Source organism: Mesoplodon densirostris, chromosome 16 (assembly GCF_025265405.1).
Source record: "Mesoplodon densirostris isolate mMesDen1 chromosome 16, mMesDen1 primary haplotype, whole genome shotgun sequence".
In the NCBI taxonomy this organism is placed as follows: Eukaryota; Metazoa; Chordata; class Mammalia; order Artiodactyla; family Ziphiidae; genus Mesoplodon; species Mesoplodon densirostris.
Genome location: NC_082676.1, coordinates 18,725,707 through 18,752,743, shown reverse-complemented (window position 1 = coordinate 18,752,743; position 27,037 = coordinate 18,725,707). Strand labels below are relative to the sequence as shown.

The 27,037-nt window shown below is 45.7% G+C and overlaps 1 protein-coding gene across 1 annotated transcript; it reads right to left on the bottom strand.

The window, feature by feature from the left end:
- Positions 1–2,128: 2,128 nt before the first annotated feature.
- LOC132476309 (glyceraldehyde-3-phosphate dehydrogenase-like) lies at positions 2,129–3,410 on the bottom strand. The gene has a single exon (XM_060078177.1). It carries the CDS (start codon positions 3,343–3,345, stop codon positions 2,344–2,346), a length of 1,002 nt encoding a protein of 333 aa, XP_059934160.1. The 5' UTR covers positions 3,346–3,410; the 3' UTR covers positions 2,129–2,343.
- Positions 3,411–27,037: the final 23,627 nt, after the last annotated feature.

Sequence of the window (27,037 nt, the reverse complement as noted above, 5' to 3'; positions counted from 1 at the left end):
ATTTCATTTCTTTTTACGGCTGAGTAATATTTCATTGTATATATGTGCCACATCTTCTTTATCCACTCATCTGTCGATGGACATTTAGGTTGTGTCCATGTCCTGGCTGTTGTAAATAGAGCTGCAATGGACATTTTTGTACATGACTTTTTGAATTATGGTTTTCTCAGGGTATATGCCCAGTAGTGGAATTGCTGGGTCGTATGGTAGTTCTATTTTTAGTTTTTTAAGGAACCTGCATACTCTTCTCCATAGTGGCTGTATCAATTTACATTCCCACCAACAGTGCAAGAGGGTTCCCTTTTCTCCACACCCTCTCCAGCATTTATTGTTTGTAGATTTTTTGATGACGGTCATTCTGACCGGTGTGAGATGATATCTCATTGTAGTTTTGATTTGCATTTCGCTAATGATTAATGACGTTGAGCATTCTTTCATGTGTTTGTTGGCAATCTGTATATCTTCTTTGGAGAAATGTCTATTTAGGTCTTCTGACCATTTTTGGATTGGGTTGTTTGTTTTTTTGATATTGAGCTGCATGAGCTGCTTGTAAATTTTGGAGATTAATCCTTTATCAGTTGCTTCATTTGCAAATATTTTCTCCCATTCTGAGGGTTATCTTTTCGTCTTGCTTATGGTTTCCTTTGCTGTGCAAAAGTCTTTAAGTTTCATTAAACTTACTCCTCTGTTTAGAAAGGCGCAATTAGTCCCAAAAGCCCCCTGGAGAGAGTCCACATTCTTTACTGTGATGCCCAGGACTCTCCATGATCTAGCGCCTGCCTACCTTTCCCGTATTATCTCTCATCACACCTTACCTTGCACCCCACTGGTATTCCTTCTTCTATGCCAGCGTAGACTTTGCTCAGCCTGATAATATACTGGTTTATCTATTTTATTATTAACATTTTTTTAAATTTGAGCCCTTGGAGTTTTTAAAAATAAACAGCTCAGTCTTTTTTCTGTTTTCAAGTGAATTCCTTCCTGTTATCTTGAGTTATTCCTGTTGTCCCCTCTAGATAGGATTTTTTCGCTGTGTGGGCTCCCTGTTCTGCTCCCCACTCCAGGTGGGCTCAGTCTCCCTTGGCAACAGTAAGAGTGGGAACAGCATCCCAGCAGAAGTCTTCCTTGCTTGCTTTTATCTTGGAATTTGCCTCTCCAGTGCATGGTTACTTCTGTGCAGTCACATGGACTGGTAGAATGGTCAAAGCAGCGTGCTTGTGAATTTTTACCTGCATTGACTGCTAAGAGTCAGTAGGGAGAAGGCAGTCTGTGGTGCCCCCAAAGTTTTGAAACCTACAACTTTGGTTTCACACATTTAGAAAACTGAAATCCTCCTACTTTCTTCTTCATTTAGGTCTCATTTGTAGCTGTCTTGGGGGGCAGTCTTTCTTTGCCACCTATCCTGAAACCATTTTAGGCATGCAGTTATGGTTTCTTTTATCATGCTTTTTTTTTTTTTTTTTTTTTTTTTTCTGTAAGGCTTGTGGGATCTTAGTTCCCCAATCAGGGGTTGAACCCAGGCCCCCTGCAGTGAAAGCGTGGAGTCCTAACCACTGGACCGCCAAGAAATTTCCTATCATGCTATTTTAAAATGGGGTTTGTGGTCCTAGACAACGTTGTTTGTGGTCTTAGGCAATCTTGTTTGATACCCGTGAGATAATAATGAGAAAACTACAAATCTTATAGTATCAATACTTGTACAAGTATGTGTAAGAATGTTCATTGCAGCAGTTATTTGTAATATCCAAAAATTGGAAACAACCAAAACATCAATCAATAGCAGGCCTGTTAATGATTGTATTCACATGTTACCATTGAGAGAAGCCTGTATGTACTAATATGGAAAGTTGCCGTTTATATGGTTAAGTGAAAATAATTTTATGTCAGGTGTGAAAGTATGATTCCATTTCAGTTAAAGAGAGATGATTATTATATACATGTATATTCTAGAAAAAAGTTGAAGGAATATTCAAATTGTAACATTAGTTAAGGGAGTGGGTGTTGTGGTAAGGGGCAAAATGATAGAAAACAGAGTACTTTCTCATCTAAGTCATACATTATTGAATGTTTACTTTTTTATTTACAAAACATATTACTTTCTTTTTTTTTTTTTTTTTTTTTTTTAGCCTGGGGACAGTGTACTTTATTGATGGTACATGACACGGTAGGGCTCCCTAAGCCCCTCCTCCTCCCCTTCCTCAGGGGGTCTGAGATGGAAACTGCGTGGAGGTCAGGAGATTCTCAAGTGTGTTGGAGGATGGAGGTGGGGCAAGGACTCCCCAGCAGCGGAGGACCTCTCTCTTCCTCTCGTGCTCCTGCTGGGGCCGGTGGTCCAGGGACTCTTTACTCCTTGGAGGCCATGTGGACCATGAGGTCCACCACCCTATTGCTGTAGCCAAATTCGTTGTCGTACCAGGAAATGAGCTTGACAAAGTGGTCGTTGAGGGCGATGCCAGCCCCAGCATCGAAGGTAGAAGAGTGGGTGTCACTGTTGAAGTCACAGGAGACAACCTGGTCCTCAGTGTAGCCCAGGATGCCCTTGAGGGGGCCGTCCGACGCTTGCTTCATCACCTTCTTGATGTCCTCGTATTTGGCAGGTTTCTCCAGGCGGCAGGTCAGATCCACGACAGACACGTTGGGGGTGGGGACGCGGAAAGCCATGCCAGTGAGCTTTCCGTTCAGCTCAGGGATGACCTTGCCCACAGCCTTGGCAGCGCCCGTAGAAGCAGGGATGATGTTCTGGGCAGCCCCTCGGCCATGACGCCACAGCTTCCCGGAGGGGCCATCCACGGTCTTCTGGGTAGCAGTGATGGCATGGACCGTCGTCATGAGTCCCTCCACGATGCCGAAGTGGTCATGGATGACCTTGGCCAGGGGGGCCAAGCAGTTGGTGGTGCAGGAGGCATTGCTGACGATCTTGAGGTGGTTGTCATACTTCTCGTGGTTCACGCCCATGACAAACATGGGGGCGTCGGCAGAAGGGGCAGAGATGATGACCCTCTTGGCTCCACCCTTCAAGTGAGCCCCAGCCTTCTCCATGGTGGTGAAGACGCCAGTGGACTCCACCACATACTCAGCACCAGCATCACCCCATTTGATGTTGGCGGGGTCTCGCTCCTGGAAGATGGTGATGGCCTTTCCATTGATGACAAGCTTGCCGTGCTCAGCCTTGACTGTGCCATGGAACTTGCCGTGGGTGGAGTCATACTGGAACATGTAGACCATGTAGTGAAGGTCAATGAAGGGGTCATTGATGGCGACAATGTCCACTTTGCCAGAGTTAAAAGCAGCCCTGGTGACCAGGCGCCCAATACGGCCAAATCCGTTCACTCCGACCTTCACCATCTTGTCTCCGGGACGCAGCTGGCACTGCACACAAGACACGGCTGTCTGTCGAACGGGGAGGAGCAGAGAGCCAAAACATATTACTTTCATAATCAGGAAAAATGTTTTAAATGTTTGTCTTCTGGGAAGCAACCAAAGCTACCATCAGTGGAAAATTAATTGCCTTTAATACTAGAATTACTGAACAGAAAGAATGAAAATAAACAAATTATAAAAGTAGGTTTCATGATGGTTTAGAAATAAATGGATATATGTAAAAAAGTAATAAAAAAGCACAGTTAGGTGTGCAAGGACAGGTCAAAGGGCATAGGTTAGTTTTAACACCAACTGGAGCCAATGACATATAGTGGGATGAAAACCTAGCATCCATCTAGTTATGCTTCTTTGGAAAAGTATGGTTTGCAAAACACTTGAAAGGAATAACCAAGTCTTAGAATTTGTAGAGCATATAGTCTAGTGCAATTTCAGTTTTGATTTCTGTTTGAAACAAAAGTATTTCAAGAGGTAATTTATTTCTTAGTGATATGGCTTTCTTTCTTTCTTTTCTTGTTTGTGTCAACTTTTGTGCTAGGTTTTTGTTATTAGCTTTTATGTCTTGTATTTGAAAAATATGCTATGTACTCTTTCTACTTTGTTGAATTTACTAAGGTTTTCTTTACTAAGGTTTTCTTTAGAGTTGACTTCTGTAAGTATTCCATAGGTACTTAAAAAGAATATGCTTTTTTGAGGGTGTAGAGTTTGAAATTTATCTATTGGTTCTCTCATCAATTTGATTAATTAGGTCCTGTGTAGAGCTGCTTATCTTTAGTATCCTTGATATGTCATGGGATAAGAACTGAGTCCTTTTTTTTTTCCAAGTTCTCCTTGTATTTACAACAGTTTTTGTATTATATATTTTGATGACATGCTATTTGGTACTTAAAGTTTTGAGGTGTCTGTATTTTCATTGTGGAATTAAACTTTCACTATAATTGGCTCCATTCTTCCAGTTTAATATCTTTTTACTTTGAATCAAAATTTGATCCTATTATCAAGAACATTGATTTTTAAAAAATATAACAGCTTTATTGGGACTTCCCTGGTGGCCTGGTGGGTAAGACTCTGTGCTCCCAATGCAAGGGGCCCAAGTTCAATCCCTGGTCGGGGAACTAGATCCCACATGCACACTACAACTAAGAAGTCCACATGCCGCAACTAAAGATCCTGCATGCTGCAACAAAGATCCTGCATGCCGCAACTAAGACCTAGCACAGACTAAATAAATAAATAAATAAATATTTTAAAAAATTATTAAAAAATTATAAAAATATAACAGCTTTATTGAGATGTAATTCACATACTATATAATCCACCCATTTAAAGACTACAACTTGTTGGGTTTTAGTGTATTCAGAGAATTGTGTAACCATCACCACAATCAATTTTAGAATACTTTCCTGATCCCCAAAAGAAATTCTACACCCCAATTAGCAGTCACTTTCCATTTTCCCCAATCCTCTGAACCTCATGTGATCACTAATCTACTTTCTGTCTCTATTGATTTGCCTATTCTGGATATTTCATATAAATGGAATGATACAAGATGTGGTCTTCTGTGATTGACTTTTTTTTTTTTTTACCTAGGATGTTTGCAAGGTTCATCCATGTTGTATTCATGAAGAAATAGAACATCATTTCATTTTGTTGTTGAACAGTATTCCATTGCATGCATATATCACATTTTATATATAGACATTTGGGTTGTTTCTACTTTTTGGCTGTTATAAATAATCCTGCTATGAGCATTCATGTACAAGTTTTAGTGTGGACATATGTTTTCATTTCTCTTGGATATATACCTAGGAATGGAATTTCTAGGTCATATGCTAACTCATTTTTCTTTTGGTGATGTTCATTTTTTCCCTTACTTTTTGGTAAAGTTTTCTGTCTCTATGAGTAATGGTAACCTTTTGTCTGTAACATATGTTGAAAATATTTTTCCAAGTTTATTTATTGGTCAAACAGAAGGTTTATATTTTTATGTAGTACAATCTGTCAGTCTTTCCTGTTTGGTTTCTATTCTTGACTTGATGTTTAAAAAAATTGTCCTCACCATTCTGGAACTATAAAACTATTTGCCTAAATGTCCTTATGGTATTCTTCTGCATATCCTTTTTATGTTTACATCTTTGAGTCGTCTGGATTCTATTTTGGTGTAAAGAGTGAGATAGGCATCCAGCTTAATTTTTCCCCTAAAGGACTAGTCAGTTGGGAGAGATCTAGCAAGGCTGTTTTCCTTCATCTTTTCCTGCATCTTGGTCCTCTGATAGTAGCAGCTTTGGCTCATTTCTGGGTGCTCCTTCTTGCATCCTGGAACCTGAGGACCCATCCCAGATGCAAATTGGTGTGCAGCAGAAGTCCACACCACCCCAGCTGTCTGCATGGGTAACCAGCATCATTTTTCAAGGAGGGTGCACCAAGGTTTGGTGAATTCTCTAGGGTACTTGGGTCTAATTGGGCAAGTGGCAGTAGGGCTATCAGCATCCCACTTCCTCTCTACTTCCATGAAGATAAGGTGAGGCTAAGGTGCACCTGTATTGCATTGGGTACGTTTCAGAGAGGTTTGTCAGCACCCTGCTTTTAAAAAAATCTCTTTTCGTATCAGCATTTTTCTCTGCCTCCCACGATGCCACAGATCTCAGCATCCCCTCATTTCCTCCACATCCTTCCTGACCTTCAACAAGGCTCTCATTGCCTGCTAACACCTACTCCCTGCCTCACAATACAGGATGAGTGTTATACTCTTCGATACACTAAGGCAGGATGGGACTCAGAGAGGGGGAGTGACCTACCCATGGTCACACAGCAAGTGTGTGGCAGAACCAGTGATACAGCTTAGATGCTTTAACTCCTGGTAGAGCTACAGCTAAAGCTTGGGTACTTTGACTCCGAAATGAAGGGTTTCTTCTATCATGTTATACATCTATGTGGTTGTGAGCACACAGGCTAGAACAAGAGTGCCTGAGTTCATATCCCAGCTCTGCTGCTTATTAGCTGTGTGAACTTAAGTTTTTACTTCCCTTCCCTGAGTTCATTTCCTTAACTGTCAAATGAGGATAAAATACCATTTATCTCATAGTTTTGTTGTGAGGATTATAGGAGAAACTACATGTCAGACACTTAAAACACTAGAGGTTAGCTTTTTTTTTTTTTTTTTGGTGGTTCTGCATACAATGCACACAGCAGTGTGAGATCTTATCTTCCTCCTGCCCATTGTTATAAAGTTTTGATGGTTTGAAGAGTTCCCTAATTAAAAATCAACCATTGTTTGTACAACTTTGAATGTCTTCAAAACAAACAACAGCAGCAACAATGAGAGGCACTGGCTATTTTGCATGCCCATCTGGAAATATTGGGAACAAGAGATGTGGATCTTAACCATTTCTTTGATTACAAATTGCAAAAAGCCAAGAGAACTCATGAGTGGGTCCAATAAACGCCACTCCTTGCTCAATCCCAAATGCAAATGGCAAAAGGAACTGAGTTGGAAAGCCCTCAAGCATATGCTCAGATAATTTCCAGTTTTCAGTCTATACTTGAGAGGACAGAGCTTTGGCAAGAGAGCAGGTCCCTTCCTACAGGGCAGGTTGGAGGCCAGGGTTGGGTTAGGGAAGGTGTGTCTTCAAGGATCAGAGGCATCTCTGTTTCCTCTTTTGCACACACTTGGCCTATTGATTGTTTAATTCTCCAACGCACTTCCTGTTGGCTTCCTTTCATTTTTAAGTGTTCCTAGGTCAGTGTATGAACACGTACTCTTACTTAACTGAGACGAATCTGTCACTATCCCACGTGAGCATCACATTGATGTGCACACAGAGTCCATGCATCTTACCACAGTGTAAGGTCAGCTCAGGGAGAAAGGGCTGGTCTTCGTAGTATGTTACAGGGTACCTCCAAGGCAGTAGCTGGTTCTCCCCCAGTTGGGGCAGTGATGAGTATCATGCAGTAGAGGCTGCCCCAGCTTGGGACTTGAGGTGGCTGTTGTAAATGAGTGGGGGCTGGCGTCCTCTTGCCAATGTGTGTTGTGACTGTGTAAAGTGTGATATGCACTTTACACAAGTGAAGATGCTATAAAAAGGGGTGATGTGAGCTGGAGGCTGGAAAGAACTGTGGGGTGTGGTTTTGTACAAATAAAGAGAAAAGTTAGTAAGAAGGGATGTGATAAAAGAAGGAATAAAACTAATGGCAGGTATGAAATCATGGTTCTAGGAAATAGCCTAAATGGACAGGTGGGGGCAGGGTACAGGGATGATGAGGCTCAAGGAGCCTGTGAGGATGGATGCAGGTTCGGGGCAGCCTAGGTCAAGCATGCTGACTTAGAAAGTTCTTCTCTCCTTCCTTTTACAAGGAGGTGATTCAGTCTGGGATTAGAGCAGGGATTCTTTTTTTTTTTTTTTCTTTTTGCGGTATGTGGGCCTCTCACTGTTGTGGCCTCTCCCGTTGCGGAGCACAGGCTCCGGATGCGCAGGCCCAGCGGCCATGGCTCACGGGCCCAGCCGCTCCGCGGCATATGGGATCCTCCCAGACCGGGGCACGAACCCGTATCCCCTGCATCGGCAGGCGGACTCTTAACCACTTGCGCCACCAGGGAGGCCCTAGAGCAGGGATTCTTAATGTGGGGTCCACTGAAGGGTCTTAGATAGAATTCTGGGAGTCTGTGAACTTAGGAAAATATTATATTTTTATTTTGGCTAACATCTAATTGAAATTTGCCATTTTCTTCAATTATTAAACATAGATAAACTATATTAGTATTAGCAGTATCTGTGACTTTGTTACCAATGAAAATCACCAATACTTGTATTTTATTTCACATTGTAGTTATTGAAGAGATCTCAAACATCATTCATGTTCACCACTACTTTGAAGTTATGAAAGTTATTAGATCCTCGGATAGATCCTCTGTTCAATGCATTAATATATTACCATATCACATTTAAAAAAATTAATTAATTAAAAAAAATTTTTGGCTGCGTTGGGTCATCATTGCCTTACGCGGGCTTTCTCTAGCTGCAGCGAGCAGGGGCTACTTCTTTGATGCGGTGCGCAGGCTTCTCATTGCAGTGGCTTCTCTTGTTGCGGAGCACGGGCTCTAGGATGCGCGGGCTTCAGTAGTTGTGGCATGCGGGCTCAGTAGCCGTGCTACACGGGCTTAGTTGCTCCGTGGCATGTGGGATCTTCCTGGTCCAGGGATCAAACCTGCGTCCCCTGCACTGGCAGGTGGATTCTTAACCACTGTGCCACCAGGGAAGTCTCCATATCACGTTTTAAAAACACAATGATAACTGTATTTTACTATCTTTCATTTCCTTTGTAATCCATTGTGTTTTATTTTACACACTTAAAAATATTCTGAGAAGCAATTCATAGATTTCAACAGATTGCCAAAGTAGTCCTTGGATAAAAAAAGTCAAGAAACTCTTGGTAACGTGGCATGGAAGGAGGCAGATAGCTGGAGAGACTCTTACCCTCTGAGCCTAGGGGGACGAGGTTTTGGTCAAAGAGAAAAGTGAGAAGATGCTCTGGGATGTTCTAGGACCTGTGTCTGGACTTTTGACCACCCACTGCTGCTGCAGTCTGTGGCTGGGTGGTCCTCAGGTTTGCTCCAGACCCCAGGGCAGAAGATGGAGCTGGAAGGACCTGGGTGCCAGGAGCTGTTGTTCAAGGTTGGTGGATGTAGGTCTGGGAGGATGAGCTAGGGTGGGGATGCTGGCTGCCTCACTGGTCCCAGATTCTCCATCTGATAATTGAGTTGGCAGATCTGAAATCAAGAGCCAGGCTTTGCCCCAACTAACAGCGTCAGCTTGGACTGGCTTCTGAGCCTCATTTTCCTCATCTGTGAATCTCCACTTATTCAGTAATATTGATTATCCTTCTAGCACTGAGTAGGAGGATGATGCCTCTACAGTCACTGAGTGGATTAAGTGAGATGCTGTGTCTGAAAGCACTCCAAAAATGGATGCTCTCTTTGAAGTTTTTTTTTTTTTTAAATTATCATCTCTTTTTGCTTTTAATCAAGTTGACCTTTGAAGAGAAGTGACTTGAGTCTTTCCAGAAAAGGTCCAGGCTTGGGGATTTGCAGTTCCACTGGGTGAACCCTTCCAGTCGTCCTGACAATGCAGTGTAAAGTGTCAGGACCAAATTCCAATGGTTTCTACCAGATGAGACCAGACTGCTGGAGTTAATTAGAGCTGTCAGCCTGGCTAACAGGGTGTGCATAGTTATTTATGCACTGAAGTACCCTGATAATTAAACTCATTCAAAGTCACGATGACTGGTTACTTAAGAGGCCTGAATAATCATAAGTGAGGACTGTAATTTGAATGTACGTCGCACTGTTTGGCTTAGAAGTGCAGCGCAGTTTGTTGCAAGGAGGGCAAAGAAAAAATGTTCATGTATCAGAGGCAAAGCAGGGATGTTAGGGCAGGTGGAGCAAGCCCTGCTGTGATCCAGGAGGTACCCCAAGGCTTAAAGATGCCTCATTCTCCTGGTAGAGCAAAGAGGCCACTCTGACCCCTCGGAGCCAACAGAGTTCCAGCTCCCCCAGGTACCTTCCGGAGAAAAGATGGTAGGCCATCACTGAAGATGACGACCTTTGCTGGACCACACCTCTTCCGTGGTCTATGTTTCAGCCTTGGCCACCAGCCCCACTAACTGCAGAGACCACTGAATGAGATGCTGAAAAGTTTAGGCTCTGGCACCAAACTCCTCAAACCCCACCTCTTGTATTGACTGGCTGGGTCTCCTTTGGCTAGTTGCTTAGCCTCTCTGAGCCTCAGTTTCCTTTTTTTTTTTTTTTGGCCACACCATGTGGCATGTGGGATCCTAGTTCCCCGACCAGGGATCGAACCTGTGCCCCCTGCAGTGTAAGCTTGGAGTCCTAACCACTGGACTGCCAGGGAAGTCCCTGAGCCTCAGTTTCTTTATCTGCAAAAATGGGAATAACAGTAACTAGGTTATTAGGTTTTCTGAAGATTAAATGAAAGAATGATTATAACGCACTTGGCTCAGTGCCTACAGAAAATGCTAAATCATTGCCAGTTGTCGTTGTTGTTATTATTTTTAGCGGGTTGCTGTGGATGGAAGCAAACTCCCTCTTCTGCTTTAGCATCCTGTCCTCTGCACCTGTTGGCTTCTTCTCTCCACTCATGGCAAAATCCTAGCACATTCCTTTCTTGACCCTTTAGCTCAAAAACTTGATCTGTATTTGCCCCTGGAACAGGACAAATGAACCTCTGCTTGTAGGGGCTACAGGATTCTGATAAGAAATTTCTTTAGCATCTTAGGGCAAGGTCAAGAAATGTCACCTTCTGACCCCAGTGCTTGGGGTCATAAGTGAGAGCTAAGGGATGGGAGGGACTTGACTACTTCTTAAACTGAAGGGACGGTCACACCATTTGTGAGTGGCATGCTCTAAGATAAATAGCTTCGCCTTTCTGAGCCCAGGGCTGTTGAGGCCAACACCGTTGTTTGTCCACCATCAACTCATTCTCCCCTTCCCACGGTGTGGTGTTGTCACTGAGAGGTGCCTGTCCAGCCAGAGATTCCTTAGCTCAGCTTCACTTGCTTCCAAATGGGGCCATAGGACTAGTTCTTCCCAAAGGGATGTAACTGGTAGTGATGTGTTTCACTTCTGAGCCGAGGCTCTCTTTCTGCTTCCACTGGCTGGAAACAAAGGACATCGAGGCCCTGGGACATGGTGGGGCCACAAAATGGAAGGCGCTTGGGTCCTTGATCAGTAGGTAGAGGAAGACCACCTACAACCAAGAACACTTTCTTTTGGGTGAAGATACTAAAAATGTCGAGTTTATTTGTTATTGCAGCTCGTGTTATTCTAACTAACATATATAAAGTGGATCTACTGGTTTGAAGTGTTCCACAAACTCAGGTTGCAAATCCCCCCTTCTTTGATTTATCCATCTCAATTGATTTAAATCAATGTTCATTTAAAAACATTATGTCTTGAGTACCACTAGGCCCTGTTCTAAGAGCTGGAGACACAACAATGAAGAAGACAAACAGAGGCCCTGCTCTTATAGGCGATTTATATTCTGGTTGGGGAGAATGAGAACAAATAAACCAGTAATTAAGGTAACTTTAGAGAGTGTTAAGTGCTACAAAGAAAGCAAAACAGGGAGAGGCTATAGGAAATAACAGTATTTTAGTAAACTGGTCAGGAAAGGCCTCTTTGAGGAGGTGACATTCATGCTGGGGCCTGGCTGGTGATAGTAATCATCTCCTTCCCCTGTTCCCACATTGGTGATACTTTAGCCATGTCAAATGACTCACCCTTCTAGACCATGCCCTTTCTTGCCTCTATGCTATTAGAGCACCTTTCTCTTCCTGTGACCTGCTTCTCCTTGTAGACCCAGCCCCCCATCATCAGCCCCCAAGGAGATGAACTGCTTGGGCAGCAACAACAGCTCCCCTCTCTCTATGTGCCTGCCTCTGCGACAGCCAGCTGCGTTGTATTCTATGTGCTTTTTTATGCATCAGTTTCCCCTAGCAGCCTCTGACCTCTGACTCATTCATCTTTGAATTCTAGACTATTGCACAGTGCTGGGCACACAGCAGGTGCTTGACAAATATTTGTGGAATTGATTGGAATATAAACCACCAGAAATGACTATTTAATCATTGTATTTAAATGATTGTGTCAGGAGCCTGCATAATGCATAGTGTTTTTTTTTTTGTTGTTGTTTTTGTTTTTTTTTTTGCGGTATGCGGGCCTCTCACTGTTGTGGCCTCCCCCGTTGCGGAGCACAGGCTCCGGACGCGCAGGCCCAGCGGCCATGGCTCACGGGCCCAGCCGCTCCGCGGCATATGGGATCCTCCCAGACCGGGGCACGAACCCGTATCCCCTGCATCGGCAGGCGGACTCTCAACCACTGCGCCACCAGGGAGGCCCTGCATAGTGTTTTGAAAGGGCTTTAGTTTAGTCCTGGTGTCTAGAACAGCCTCTTTAACTGTGTGCATATGGCAACTGAGCCAATTTCAGTTAGGATGCACATAAACACTCATATTTCTCAAGCACAAGGCAGAATCTCTGTTTCTTGTTTCTTTCCTTTTTCTCCCCCCTGGTTGCAAAACACATATTTTCTAGCTCCTGGGGAACCTGACAACACTTCCTCAGGTTGACGAAATGGTTCACTAGATCCTCTATAACAGGGGGCATGACGTTTGGGGTAAGGGTAGGATGAGAACAGTTACCACCTGTGAAAGAGTAGACTTTTTTTTTTATTTTTTGGCAGTGCCCTGTGTCTTGTGGGATCTCAGTTCCCCAACCAGGGATTGAACCCAGGCCATGGCAGTGAAAGCGTGGAATCCTAACCACTAGGCCACCAGGGAACTCCCAAAAGCCTAGACTTTGATCTCCCTTCTTCAAACTCTCATTGGACTGGCAACCAGTGATGCATGGGTGAAGATAAAGCTATACTTGAGAAATCTTCTCTTTATGACGAAGGTCATTCTGTCATCATTTGCTAGGAAACCTGTTGCAGGAAGGTGGGGAGGAAGAGAAGAGAGTGCTTATTTAGTGAGAACTTTTGTCTGTAAAAGGTCCCAGATTTCCAAAATGTCAGCCCCTGGCCCCAAACCAGGTCAACACTGCAGTGTAACTTATGCTCCAGAGGCCTCTGTGGATCAGGTTAAGGCTAGACTTTATCCCAGACCCCATCCTTCCTGGGCCCCTCTCCTTCCCTCCCTCCATTGCTAGTTTCTCCTGAGAGCATTCCCTCAGTGCATCATGTGCATCTGAATCCCTGTCTCAGGCTCTGCTTCCAGGGGACTCACTCCAAGATGCCTTCTCTGTGCCAGGTGCCATGGTGGGTCCTCATAACCATGCCCGAAGGAGGGAATGCCCCACACTGCTCCCCTGGCCACACAGGGGGCTTCCAGACCCCTCTGTACCCCCTGTATGGTTGGCAACCCAATTGTCCAGAGCTTAATGTGCACTGGCTCACATCTTGCCAGTGAGTGAGGTCACTGCATTTCCATGAGCCAGATCTCTGCTCCTCCTGCCACTGGGAAGTAGGGACTGGCCATCTAGGTCCACATGGCTGGTGGGGTCCATGGGCTCTGGGTCTGCTCTGATGACCTTGCCACATGGCTTTCTTCCCATAGGTGAGCATGCCTATCCCAAGATTTAGATTTGGGGTCGGGAAATAGGAGGTCTCACTCAGACCTCGGGACTTGTCTGTGCTCTCCTAGAGACCCTTGCTTTTGTTCACTGTGCACGTGCCTGGCCATTAATAAAGCTGAGACTCTGTTTCTTATCTGTCCACAGATCCTCAAGTGACTGGTTCCTCAGCAGAAACCCAGAGGGGAAGAGGAATGACTAGGAGGGTTTAAGCACCAAAGCCTTACCCTGAACCTTTGACAAACCCTACAAACTAAATATTATGATTCCCCTTTGACTAATGACCAGAAAGCCTGACTAAGCACGGCTTAGGACGTTTAGGTAGCCTGAGGATGCGTTAGTATTGTCTGAGCTGGGATTTGAACCTCGGATTGCCCAGCTCCAAAGCTCAGGCTTTTTCATCCACACCAGGGGTTGACAAACTACAGGTGATTTCCTGCCCACAGCCGGTTTTTGTAAATAAAGTTTTATTTGAACACAGTCATGCTCATCCATTTACATTATGTTATGGCTGCTTGTGTGCTATAGCGACAGAATTGAGTAGGTACAACAGAGACAGAATGGCTCCAAAGCCTCAAGTATTTACTCTCTGAACCTTTACAGAAAACGTTTGCTGACCTCTGGTCTACACTCTACTCCCTTAGGGAGTATTTTTTAAAATAAATTTATTTATTTTATGTATTTATTTTAGGCTGCATTGGGTCTTTGTTGCTGCGCACAGGCTTTCTATAGTTGCGGTGAGTGGGGGCTACTCTTCGTTGCAGTGCGCGGGCTTCTCATTGCAGTGGCTTCTCTTGTTGCGGAGCATGGGCTCTAGGGTGTGCAGGCTTCAGTAGTTGTGGCATGTAGGCTCAGTAGTTGTGGCTTGCGGGCTCTAGAGAGCAGGCTTAGTAGTTGTGGCGCACGGGCTTAGTTGCTCTGTGGCTTGTGAGATCTTCCCGGACCAGGGCTCGAACCCATGTCCCCTGCATTGGCAGGCGGATTCTTAACCACTGTGGCACCAGGGAAGCCCAGGGAGTATTTTTTAAAATAGTCCAGGGACCCCCAAGACACTGAGCGGTGGAAGCATACCTGGTCTTAAAATCAGAAGATCTAGGTACAAATTCTGGCCATGCAACCCTAGTCAAGTTCATGGATCCTCTCTTAGCCTTGGCTTATTCATCTATAAAATGGAGATTAGAGCAGTCTCAGTATAGTTTTGTTTTGAGGATCAAATAAAGTAACAGTGATAATTAATGATTTTAGTTAAAGGTTATTGAGCGCTCTGTGTGTGCTAAGTATGTGTGTACGTACCTAATCTCTTTTTGGTCCTTCCAAATGTCTGGCACATGGTAGACATTCAATAAGAAGTTGTTGAATGAATGAGGTTGGTAGTGTTACTCCCAGTTCTTGGTGAGGAAACTGAGGCCCAGAAAAGTGAAGTAACTTACTCAGGTCTTGGCTGCCTGCGATGGTAGAAGGTATTGGGTTCAGGACAGGCATGAAGTGGGAAGGGTTATGGAGGGCAGTGTTCTCCTGCTGAGGATAAAGTTTTTCTCCTTCTGGGAAGACCTGTGGTGTTTGGGACTGGTTTTCACTGAAGGTAGCAAAGATTGCTTCCTCTCAACTTCTCCTCCTTGGTGGAAATTCCACAGTTTAATCAGATCCTATCCTATCCTCTTCAATCCCCCCTGCATTATCTAGTGACTGGGATTGTTAGCAAACCCATCACCTTCTTGTTGATGTGCATCTGTAAAACAAAGATTAGCTACTGCAGAGGAGTGAACACTTGGGAGTCATAATTATGGGAATCACTTGTAGTTTGGGTTCATTTGAATGAGACTCAGCCATACAGGAGCCAGATGGCATGTTTGAAAACGTTTCTAGTTGTGGCACTGGTGATTTTGGTCAATCAAGATGTGGAATAGTCACTCTGCCTGCATAAGGCAGATTAAACCACCTTTACGCACCAGCTGCCCCTTATCTATGTGGACAGTTATGGGTGGAATGAGAACAGAATTCCTAAAAACTGCTCAGGAATTTTGTAGCTTCAGTGAGGAAAGAATTTCAGTTCTAGGAAAAGGGAAATGAATGAATTGAGTTGCTTTGGGAAAAGATCATTGTCTTAGTTTGGGTTTCCCTGGAAGCCAACTCTGAGACACAGATTGGAAAGCGAGAGCTCCATTTGGAACTGGATTCCAGGAAACACTGGTGGGAAACACTGGGAAGCAAGACAGGGAAGGGAAGGAAGCCTGTACATTTTCAGGCATTTTCAAGCCAACTATCACTGTGGGCAAATGAAGATTAATTCCTTTGAGGAACACTGGGAGCCAGAAGAGAAACACACTTCAGAGTTATGCCCCACAAAGGAAGAGGGAGCTGAGATATTTATACACCAACTCCCATTTGTCACTAGCTGGTACTCGCATTTTTAGTCTGCTTTGCTGGTGGACCCAGGAGACAGAAGTTGGTTGATGTGTCCTGAAATGGTGAGGCTCAAGGAAACATGGGTGGGGCACCTACAGAAACTGCTACAAGCTTCCACTCTGAAATCAGACTACCAGGATTCAGACCTCAGATTCTCCTACATATTTGCTGTGTCACCTTGGGCAAGTTACTTAACCTCTCTCGTCTTATCTGTTGGATAAGAAATATGATGGTACAGACCCTACCAGAAGATTAAAAGAGAGAGGTGTGCAAGACCCTTATAGGGTACCTGGCACTAGGCAAACAATCATTTTTAGCTATTATTGTTAATAACCAGTCTGTTTATTCCACTGAAATTGAATGGGGAACATTCAGACATAGAAGATGTTATGGGGGAAAAGGAACAAGAAATAGTGACCCAAGGTTGTGTCCAATAGCTGTGTGATGTAGAATGAAATAATTCATGAATAAAACCCTAGGGGGCCAGTCCTTGCAGAGGTGGGATGTTTTGAGAATGTCAGACAGGAAGTACCCATGGAAGAAAGGGCACTGGAGTCAGGCCACGTTCAGCTCAAATAGATTCTTTTTCATGCTTAAAATGTGGAGATCTAGGGGCCTCCCTGGTGGCGCAGTGGTTGAGAGTCCGCCTGCCGATGCAGGGGATACGGGTTCGTGCCCCGGTCTGGGAGGATCCCATATGCCGCGGAGCGGCTGGGCCCGTGAGCCGTGGCCGCTGGGCCTGCGCATCCGGAGCCTGCGCGTCCGGAGCCTGTGCTCCGCAACGGGGGAGGCCACAACAGTGAGAGGCCCGCATACCACAAAAAAGAAAAAAAAAAATGTGGAGATCTATTAACCCCCTTCTGCTGACAGGGAGTGTGGAGTCCCATTGCATGGAGCCACAGTATAATTAGGGACAGAATTTGTAGTAGCCATTGGAACACAGAAGCCATTCTACTCAAAAACTTCAAAGATATGAGGTTAAACTTCAGAGCTAACAATTTGTCAGCAGTAGACAGCGTTGTGGATATAGTGTCCCTTTGGTGTAAACATGCAGACTCTGAAACTGTCTCTCAGGTCCTAACCTGTTTGTAGGAGGATCCTGTGTACAGTTGATGATGCCCATGTACCTAGAATCAAAAGCTTCTGCATCCATGGGCTGAAGTTGTAGTAGCAGCAAATGACCAGTTACTGTAGAGCATGATGCCCAAGGTGATGGGAACCAGCTGGGATGCAGGTCATAACCATGACAACAACAGGTAATGCTTATTGAGAGTTTTCTATGTGCCAAGCCATGTGCAAAACACTTTACAAGATTATGTCATTTTCCGATGAGAATAGTTGGAGGGGTGTCTGTGTCATGGCAGCCTGCAAACCGTCTTTCCATCGTGCTTATTAAAATAACTTCTGCAGGACTTCCCTGGTGGCGCAGTGGTTAAGAATCTGCCTGCCAATGCAGGGGACACGGGTTCGATCCCTGGTCTGGGAAGATCCCACATGCCACGGAGCAACTAAGCCCGTGCGCCACAACTACTGAGCCTGCACTCTAGAGCCCGTGAGCCACAACTACTGAGCCCGCGTGCCACAGCTACTGAAGCCCACGTGCCTAGAGCCTGTGCTCTGCAACAAGAGAAGCCACTGCAGTGAGGAGCCTGCGTGCCACAACGAAGAGTAGTCCCCGCTCACCACAACTTGAGAAAGTCCGCACGCAGCAGCGAAGACCCAATGCAGCCAAAATAATAATAATAATAATAATCATTCATGAGTAAAATTAAAAAAAACAAAACAAAAAAAAAACTTCTCTGCAACCCAACTTCTCTGCTGCTTTCCCAGCAGCCTTTTCTAGGCTGGCCTTTCATCACAACCCCCCAACTCTGTTCTGAGTTGCTGGGCTGGTGATGGAGATGGAGTTCTCTTCTATGAAGAGCAAACGTGCCACACTGGGGGAGAACCACTGGCTCATTTTCACTAGCAAAGCAGAGGCAGGGGGAGGACCATTTTGTCTCTGTGTTCAGCAACCCTCCTAGTGGTTAGCAGACAGCAGCATAATGGCCAGCCAGCGTGACACTGTGCAAATTGCCTCATAAATAAGTTGTAATGGCAACAGGGAGAGGCCATAGCTCATGGATAACTGACTCCCTGCCATTTTGGAGTAATAAACCAGGGCTAATCTGGACCTCTCCACGGGTATTCATTAAGTGCTATGGGTTTCCCATGTGCAGGCCTGCTGGGACATGGGCAAGCACCTCACTTGGCACTTCTCTTCACACTGTGGTGAGGGCAACACACTCTGAGCAGGACAGTTGGAGGGGAAAGTAAGTACCTTTTACTAACAAGCCGGGACGAGCCCTGCAGGAACAATGTATTTTCTCTGGAGAACTTTCTTTCTTTCTTTCTTTCTTTCTTTCTTTTTTGCCACACCACACAGCATGCAGGATCTTAGTTCCCTGACCAGGGATCAAACCCATGCCCCTCACAGTGGAAGCGCAGAGTCCTAACCACTGGACCACCAGGGAAGTCCCAAGGAGAACTTGCTTTCTGAAGAAGTCTCTCTGTGGGGTAGAGAAAAATATAATAATAATAATAATGATAATGACAATGATAATAATATTAGTTAACATTTATTGGATGCTTGCTCTGTGCTAGATACCATACTAAGTGTTCTCATACATTATCTCATGTAATTCCCACAAAAATCCTATTAAGTAGATACCATTATTATTTTTTAAAATTTATTTATTTTACTTATTTAATTTTGGCTGTGTTGGGTCTTCTTTGCTGAGCACGGGCTTTCTCTAGCTGCAGCCAGCGGGGGCTACCCTTCGTTGCAGTGCACGGGCTTCTCATTGCGGTGGCTTCTCTTGTTGCGGAGCACGGGCTCTAGGCGCATGGGCTTCAGTAGTTGTGGCTCACGGGCTCTAGAGCGCAGGCTCAGTAGTTGTGGCACATGGGCTTAGTTGCTCCGCAACATGTGGGATCTTCCCGGACCAGAGCTTGAACCTGTGTCCCTTGCATTGGTAGGCGGATTCTTAACCACTGCGCCACCAGGGAAGCCTGGTACTATTATTATTAGTCTTATTATTATTATTATTATTCTTAACATCTTTATTGGAGTATAATTGCTTTACAATGGTGTGTTAGTTTCTGTTTTATAACAAAGTTAGTCTAATTTTTAATAGAGGAAGAAACTAAGGCTCACAGAGTTTTCGTTACTTGCTTTGGGTAATATAGCCAATATGTGGTGAGTGTATTAGTCAGCTTTTTGTTACGTTGTGGTAACAAATGAGCCTAAAATCTCAGTGGTTTAAAATAATTAAAGTTTTTTCACTCCTGTCTTATACCACTCATAGACCAGCTGCCCTACTCTATCCATCTGTATTCCAGGATCTAGACTGAAAGAGTAGCCCCTATTTGGGACATGCTATTATCATGGTGGAAGGAAAAAAAAAACAAGAAAGCTGATGTAGCCAGCCATGGTTGTTAAGGTTTCTGTTCAGCATTGGCATATATTGCTTCTGCTCAGATTTCATTGGCCAAGGAGGTCCATGGTCAAACCTTTTTTCAATGGGGCAGGGAAGTTTACTTCTCCCACAGGAAAGTATTGCAATTAGTGACAATGGGGAGAGATATTTAATTCTCTTACAGGGAAGGTAGAGAAAGGACAATAATATAATCTACACAGGTGATTGAATTCAGACCTTTGTGATTAGATATTTTGTGCTTTTAATCTCTGCCTTCATGGACTTGGAGTTGGTAGACCTAGCTTTGGGTCACGGCTCTGCACCGAGAAGCTGTGTGACCAATGGCAAATCTTTTCCCCTCTCTGGGCCCTAGCATCCCCATCTTAGTTAGATATCCCTTGAAGCAGACCCAGAGACAAAGATTTGAGTGCAAATAGTTTATTTGGGAGGTGATCACCAGAAGCCCCAGTAAGGATTGGGAAAGTAAACCAGGAATGAGGTAGGAATTTAATGAAGTGTAATATCAAGCAGCCTACCCTCAGAGCAACTGGGGCACAATTCTGCTCTGAAATATTGGGGAAGACACACCTCAGTTATCTCCCCTAAGGGGTGAGGAAGCTGGGTTATTTATTCCCCAACTTCCAGGCCATCATTGATAGAGGGCAATTTCTGGGGACAATGACTCTTCTGCAGCCAGAAAAAAGACTTTGGGCAGAGTTTTGTGTTTGCATAAGCATCTCTTGGCCTGCAGAGGTGAGCTAAAGACCTCATCTATACAGTGAGCAGTGCTGACTAAAAAAGCTTTAAGGCCCTTCCACTCTTTGTCACCTGTGCCTGCCGTCCAGCCTGGTGCTGGGCCAGCACACTGGTCATCTGGTTGAGTTGGGGGGGCTAATGGGCATTTGTATTTCCCCTGCATTCTCCTATGGAGCATCATGACCCATTACTGGCTCTCCTTTTCCCTTTCCATGGCAAAACCCTCTTAGCTTTGCAGGATGCTCTGTCTATCTCCTGCCTTTCAAGACCCTGGCTCTTCCCCAGGGTGCAGCAGCTCTTGCTGCCTGCTTGAGTGGAAGGGGTCCTTTCTCCCATAGACCATGCTTTCCATGGTCACAGGAGGCAACATCAGTAATATCCTGGTTTCCTACTGTCACTTGAGAACCAGGCTCTTCCTTTCGACGCCCCTTTGCTTTGAAGCCCTTACCGTGGCAATCTGGCACCCCCTGTGCTGTCATCTTTCATGCACCATTCACCATCCTCCCCCGACCCCATCCAGGCTCCATCCACCGAAGGCTGGCCTGCCTTTCCACTCTGAGCCATCACCCTGGACCTCTCCCTTGTCTATGAGGTTGATGCACCTAGAGTTCTTGCATGACGTTTCTGCCTAGTTCAGGTCACTTACATCTTCCTCCAGGACAACTAAAACAGCTTCTTCACCAGTCTCCTCCTGCATTTCATCCCCCAGCTCCCTCAATTTCTGTCTTCCTGTTCATCCATACTTTGGCCAAATCAGCCTCTCTAAAATAGGAGTGGGCAGAGAAGTAGTAAAGTGTAGTGGTTAAGAATGGGAACTCCAGAGACAGGCTATCTGAGTTGAAATCCTGTATCTGCCCCTTATTAACTGTGGCAACTTAGACAAGCCGCTTACCCGCTCTGTGCCTCCATTTCCTCATCTGCTAGATGGACCTACCTCGTAGGGTTGTTGCAATGATTAAATGAGTTAATGTCTGTAACGTGCTTAGAACAGCACCTGGCACAGAGTGCTTATTTGTTCAATAAATTGAATCCACTGATGATATCGTCTCACTGCTTCAAAGACTCTGTCCCTCCGAATCACACAGGGCAGAGTTTGAGCTGGCCAGTTGGGCATGTGAGGCCTTGGCTAATTGGCCTCTACCTCCCTTTTCAAAATCAATTGCTCAGTGTCTTTTTACCCCACAGCTTATGACTCAGTTGTTTCACGTCTCTGAGTCTTGGCACTCACTGTTCTCTTTGCCTGGTATGCTGAGTCCTGCCTTGTCCACTTGCCCATTTCCTCCTGACACCTCAGGCTTTGCCTCCCCTAGAAAATTCCTGGGTCTGTTCAAGTGGAGATAATTGCCTTCCTCCATGTAGCTGCTGAGTATTGTCCCTCTTTTAGGGCTGGGACGAGAGTGAGGGGCAAAATTTACAAGAGTGTCCAGAAGGGTGTACAAGAATGCACAAGCGTGTCAGTAATCAAGATAGAGGATATTTGAAAAAAAAAATGGATACAATAAATTTGTGTTGAACAAAGCATCAAAATTTAAAATGAAGATGGCATCTAACCCTGCACTGGTAAGATTCATTCCTTTTGCCTAGCTCTAATCCTGAGTGAGCTTGCTGCAGGATGAAAGACCATGTGGAAGGTGGATGAAAGCCCACCCAATTGTCTGGGCTGAAGTCATTCTAGACTAGTCTATAGCCAGCTGACACCGTACTTGTCAGAGAGCCCAGTCAAGATCAGCAGAGTCACCTCCATGACCTGCAGTGGACAGCAGACACATGAGCAAGCCCAACTGACCCATAGACCCATGAGCAATATCACTGCTTATGTTTTTCAACATTTGTATTTTGGGGTGATTTGTTACACAGCGATGGCTAATACACTTCCTCTAGTCATAGAACCTTGGAACACACTTTACATTTGCTTGGTGGTATCTTTCTTCTTTGACCCCCTTCATTCTTCAGACCTTGACCTAAGTGTCACTGCTTTAGAGAGGCCTTCCCTTACTGCCCTGACTAGGTCAGAGCTCCCTCTTCCAGGCTCTCATTTTACAGTGTAACCCTCCATCTTTGCCCTTAACTCCAGTTGTAATTCTGCATTTATTCAAGTGATTTTTTTGTCTGATGTCAGTTTCATCTGCTCCACGAGGAGTTCTAGCAAGCTCCATGAGGGTGAAAATTGTGCCATTTAGGTCTCCCTTGTGTTTAGGCACATAATAGGGGCTTGATAAATGTGTTGGGTGAATAAGTTCATGAATAACTTTTTTATACAACATTTGCGAGTGTCAACCAAGCCTGATTATTTCTCTGCTTTTTACCCCGTGGTATAACAGGTAAAATAGTCCTCTGATGCAAGGGCTAATGGACTTCTCCTGAGGGCTCCTCCAACCCCAGTCTCCTTTTTCTTCTGAGCAGGGTTGACTGGCACAACATAAGCTATGATGTGAATGGCACCGTGTGGAGCAGTACATAAGCTATGGGGCTATAACCAGCAGCCCTGCCCTGAGAATAAAGGAAGTAAAGTCTGGCTAAGCCAGGGCCATGGCAGAGCAGAGGAGAGGGCATATACTTGAAGGTGGAAGCACCTGTGAATGGGCCAAAGAGGGGGATTGGGGAGCCCATTTGGGGCCCTCATCCTAGCTCACCCTCCAAGCCTCCCCCACCCATCTTCTTCAGCAGCTGCCACCTCTGGCAATTTGAAGTCCTGCCTCAGACCCCTCCCTGTGGCCCTGGAGGGCTTGTGGAATCCAATCCCTGGTTTCCTGATCTCCACCTGCCATGATTCCTAACTCATTCTTGTTTCTCAGTCAAGGAAAGCAGTATAGTCTAAGATGGTGGAAACTTCAAACCTTCAAGCCACGCTGCCTGGCTTCAAATCCCAGCACTGCCTCTTACTAGTGGTATAGCTTTGGGCAAGTAACTTAACCTTTCTGTGCTTCATTTTCCTACCTGTAAAATGGGCTTGCCCCTACATCATAAGTTGTTACGAGGATCAAACCGAGCTGGAGTGTGTTAAAGTACAATAGCGCTGCTACACGGTAAGTATATCAATGTTTTTCTTCTTCCTCTTGAGTTTGGCTAGCCTGAGGCCCTGACGCGAGGCTGACAGTCCCAGCATATCTCACCAGGCTGAGCATCCTGTTCCTTGTCAGGGAGTGCTGTGAGGCTCTAGGCTACATCTCGGATGAGCTCCTGTCTCTGTTCTTTGAAGGGCTGGCTCTGCGGGAGAAATGTCCTTGGGCAAGAAGCAGGCCTGTTAACACCATCTCCCAGACACACACACACACACACACAGAGGCCTGCCCACACTCTTCAAGTTTCTCTCTGAGCTCTTCATTCCTTGTTCAGCCTCATCAGTGCTTTATTATAAAACCCTCTCCCAGCTCTCTGTTCAAAGGTCAACATAATTATAATTACTGCAGCAATCATGTCCAATTTCTAACCCCCCACTGATGAGAACATCATCATGGCCTAAGAGGCCCAGTTCTGTGGGGCCTGCCTGTCTCACCTCTCCACCCTGGATGCAGCGAGGCCACCTCCTCACCCCCGTAGAGATGGTGGTGGTCAGGGGGCCTTGCCCTGCACCCTCAGAGACGCCTCCCTTATTCAAACCATGTCTGTCCCAAACCTGCTTTCCCTGGAGTGCTCTCTGCTCCTGGGAAGGCCTGGCAGAGGAATGTAGACCAGTGTCACGTCAGGTAGGGGATGACAGTTTTTCTCGCATCCTCCTGTGGGGCTCTTCAGGCATTTCTCCCGCTGTTCCTAATGTGAGTGCTGACCATGTAATGGAGAGAACTCGAGACATGGCTGTTGATAGCCAGGGCCTCGGTGGCAGGGTGGAGGTGAGATCCCCATGGCTGGTGAACAAGTCCTGTGTTCATGCAACAGAGTCAGGCAGGCCAACATTGCACGGGATTCTGCAGCAAGGCTGTGATCTCCAGGGACTCCACACCTTGAAATGCTTTGCCCATTGTTATAATCTGGGATTCAACATATGAATCCCAGATTCATATGTTGAAGTCCTGACCACTAGTACCTCCAAATGTGATTATGCTTGGAGATAGGGCCTTTCAAGAGGTGATTAAGTTAAAATGTGGTTCATGAAGGTGGGTCCTAATCCGTTGACTGGTGTCTTTATAAGAGGAGATTAAGACACAAGTAAGCTCAAAGGGAAGAACAGATGAAGACACACCTACAAGGCAAGGAGAGAAGCCTCAGAAGAGATCAAACCTGCCAATACCTTGATCTCAGAGTTCTAGTGTCCAGAACTGGTTGAAAATAAATTTTTATTTTTTAAGCCACCCAGCCTGTGGTACTTTGTTATGGCAGCCCAGGCTGAGTAAGACACCTATCTTTTATTTCCCTGTGGGCAGGTGGGGGACCCATATGAGTCAGTCTCTTAAGATGCTCATTTAGGAGCCAGGGGCCACCGGATTAAATTTTGGTTGAGGAGAGATTTTTTCCAGTGGCCACAACACCTTGACCCTACAAGTTGCCTTCTTGTGATGGAGGGTATCTGGGAGGCAAAATGAACAATTTCTTGCTTGTGAAGCTCGTTAGTAATTTTTTTTTTTTTTTTTTTTTGCGGTACACGGGCCTCTCACTGCTGTGGCCTCTCCCGTTGCGGAGCGCAGGCTCAGCGGCCATGGCTCACGGGCCCAGCCGCTCCGCGGCATGTGCAATCTTCCCGGACCAGGGCACGAACCCGTGTCCCCTGCATCGGCAGGCGGACTCTCAACCACTGCGCCACCACGGAAGCCCTCGTTAGTAATTATTATTCACTACATATTTTCTCTGTGCAGCGTGCTGTGCCCATCTCTTCATGAGCGTGTCTATTTCATCTTAACAGCAATCCAACGAGGCAGGCTCTATTCCGAGTCCTGTTTTTTGGAGGAGGAAATTAAAGCTGAAAAGAGGTTAAGTAACATGGCCAAGGGCTCACAGCTAGGGAGTGGCAGGGCTGGTATTTGAACTGAGCTTTGTCTGAGGCCAGAGTCCTGGCTGATCAGGGACTATATCATCGGGGCTTTGAGAAGTCTTAGAGGTCACTCCTGCTTCCTACAAAAAGCTCCCTTCAGGTGTCGTTTCTGTGTGATTTTGCTTTTCTTTCATGGGGCCACCTAGAGAAAACCTCTTATTGGCTCTCATTTTCTGGTCTCTTTGTAGACCATCCTTATGGGAGGTTTCTGGTCTCTTTGTAGACCATCCTTATGGGAGGCAGCATTCAAGGTGATGCCTGAGGATCTCTGCTTCCTGGTGTTCATGCTCTTGTGTAATTCCCTCCTGCTGAGTGTGGGCCGGATCTACTGACCTACTGACTCACTTCTAACAAACAGAATGTGGCAAAAGTGATGGCATGTCACTTCGGAGCTTATGCTATAAAGACTGTGCCGTAGGGAAATAGAAGTCTTTAGGGTTGGCAGCAACCAGCTATTTTTCTTAGAATTGGACTCACTGGCCAGGCCTCCTGTGTCTAGGGAAAGGGAATTGGGTTAACCTTTATTATTATCATTTTTTTGGTTGCGCCATGTGGCATGCAGGATCTTAGTTCCCTGACCAGGGATCGAACCCGTGCCCCCTGCAGTGGAAGCACAGAATCTTAACCACTGGACTGCCAGGGAAGTCCCGAGTTAACCATTATTGAGCACCTATGATGTGCTAAGCTCTTCACTCAAGTTACCGTATTTATTTCTCATGCACAACTCTGTGGAGTAGGTAATATCACCACCTATTACATATGTGAAGGATAAAAGAAGAAATCCCAGTAAATTATACATGTTAAAAAAAAAAAGGCTGTGGCTTTTGTCTTGGGTGCTTGCTTTCTCTTGCTTGCTCTGAGGGAAGTCAGCTACTATGTCCCATCCTGTGGACAAGCCCATGTTCAAGGGACTGAGGGAGGCCTCCAGCCAGCAGCCAGGTGAGTGAGCCTGGAAGTGGTTCCTTCTACACTCGAGCCTTCAGATGAGTGAGCCACGATCTGGTGGGCAGTTTGATTGCAGCCCAATTGTGAGAGGACCTGAAAAGAGGACCCAGCTAGGCCATGTCCTGACTCTTGACCCACAGGAACTGTAAGACAGTATGTTTTTGTTATTTTGAGCTGCTGAGTGTTCAGGTAATTTGTTACAGCAATAGATAACAAATACACACCCCTTCCTTCAAGTCTCCTAATGGGACCGAGGAAACTGCAGTTCTTTCTCTTTTTAACAAAAATGCCTGCAACCTTAACATGGGAATGGCCTGTGAGGCGTCCAGGGTGTCCTCTGCCTACCCCAGCAAGGCTGGCCAGAGCCGGGGCTGTGGGCTCCTGTGAAGGGAGTCAATGCCTGTCCTGCTGTGGTGATCTACCTTGTCCTGGTTTCGAGCCCTTCTTCCCCTCCCCATTCTCCAGTGCCTCACCCTGGCAGTCTGTCCTGCTCGTACAGATACCCATTTTTTTGGGAGGGGCGGGGCACATTCGCAGGGGTTAGCACAACCCAACAGAGGTAGGGGCCGAAGAGTAAACAGAGTACAGGCAAGCTCTAAAGGGGAAGCCTCGCCTTAATCCTGGGAGATGCTGGGAGCAACGGCTGGGTCTCTCAGGGGCCTGCGGCCTGGTGGTCAGGGCACAGGAGGCCCCCGTCCCACGCGTGGAAAGTACTATGCTGGTGGCTTTAGCCTTGTAGAGTACCTTCCGTACCCCCTGGCTCTGCCACAGTGTGCCTTCTAAGCCAAGGGCTGAGGTCAGGGTCAGTGGCTTTGCCAGCCTTGGACGTCTCTACAGCAGACCCCGCTCTGTAGCGAGAGACAGAGCTGAGGGAGAGGGCAGCCGAGATGACTGTATGTAATTCCCAGGAACACCCCCAATACAGAGGAGACCTTGAGGGCTTAAATATCCTTTGGTAGTGCACACAGTCAAAGCAAGAGAAAT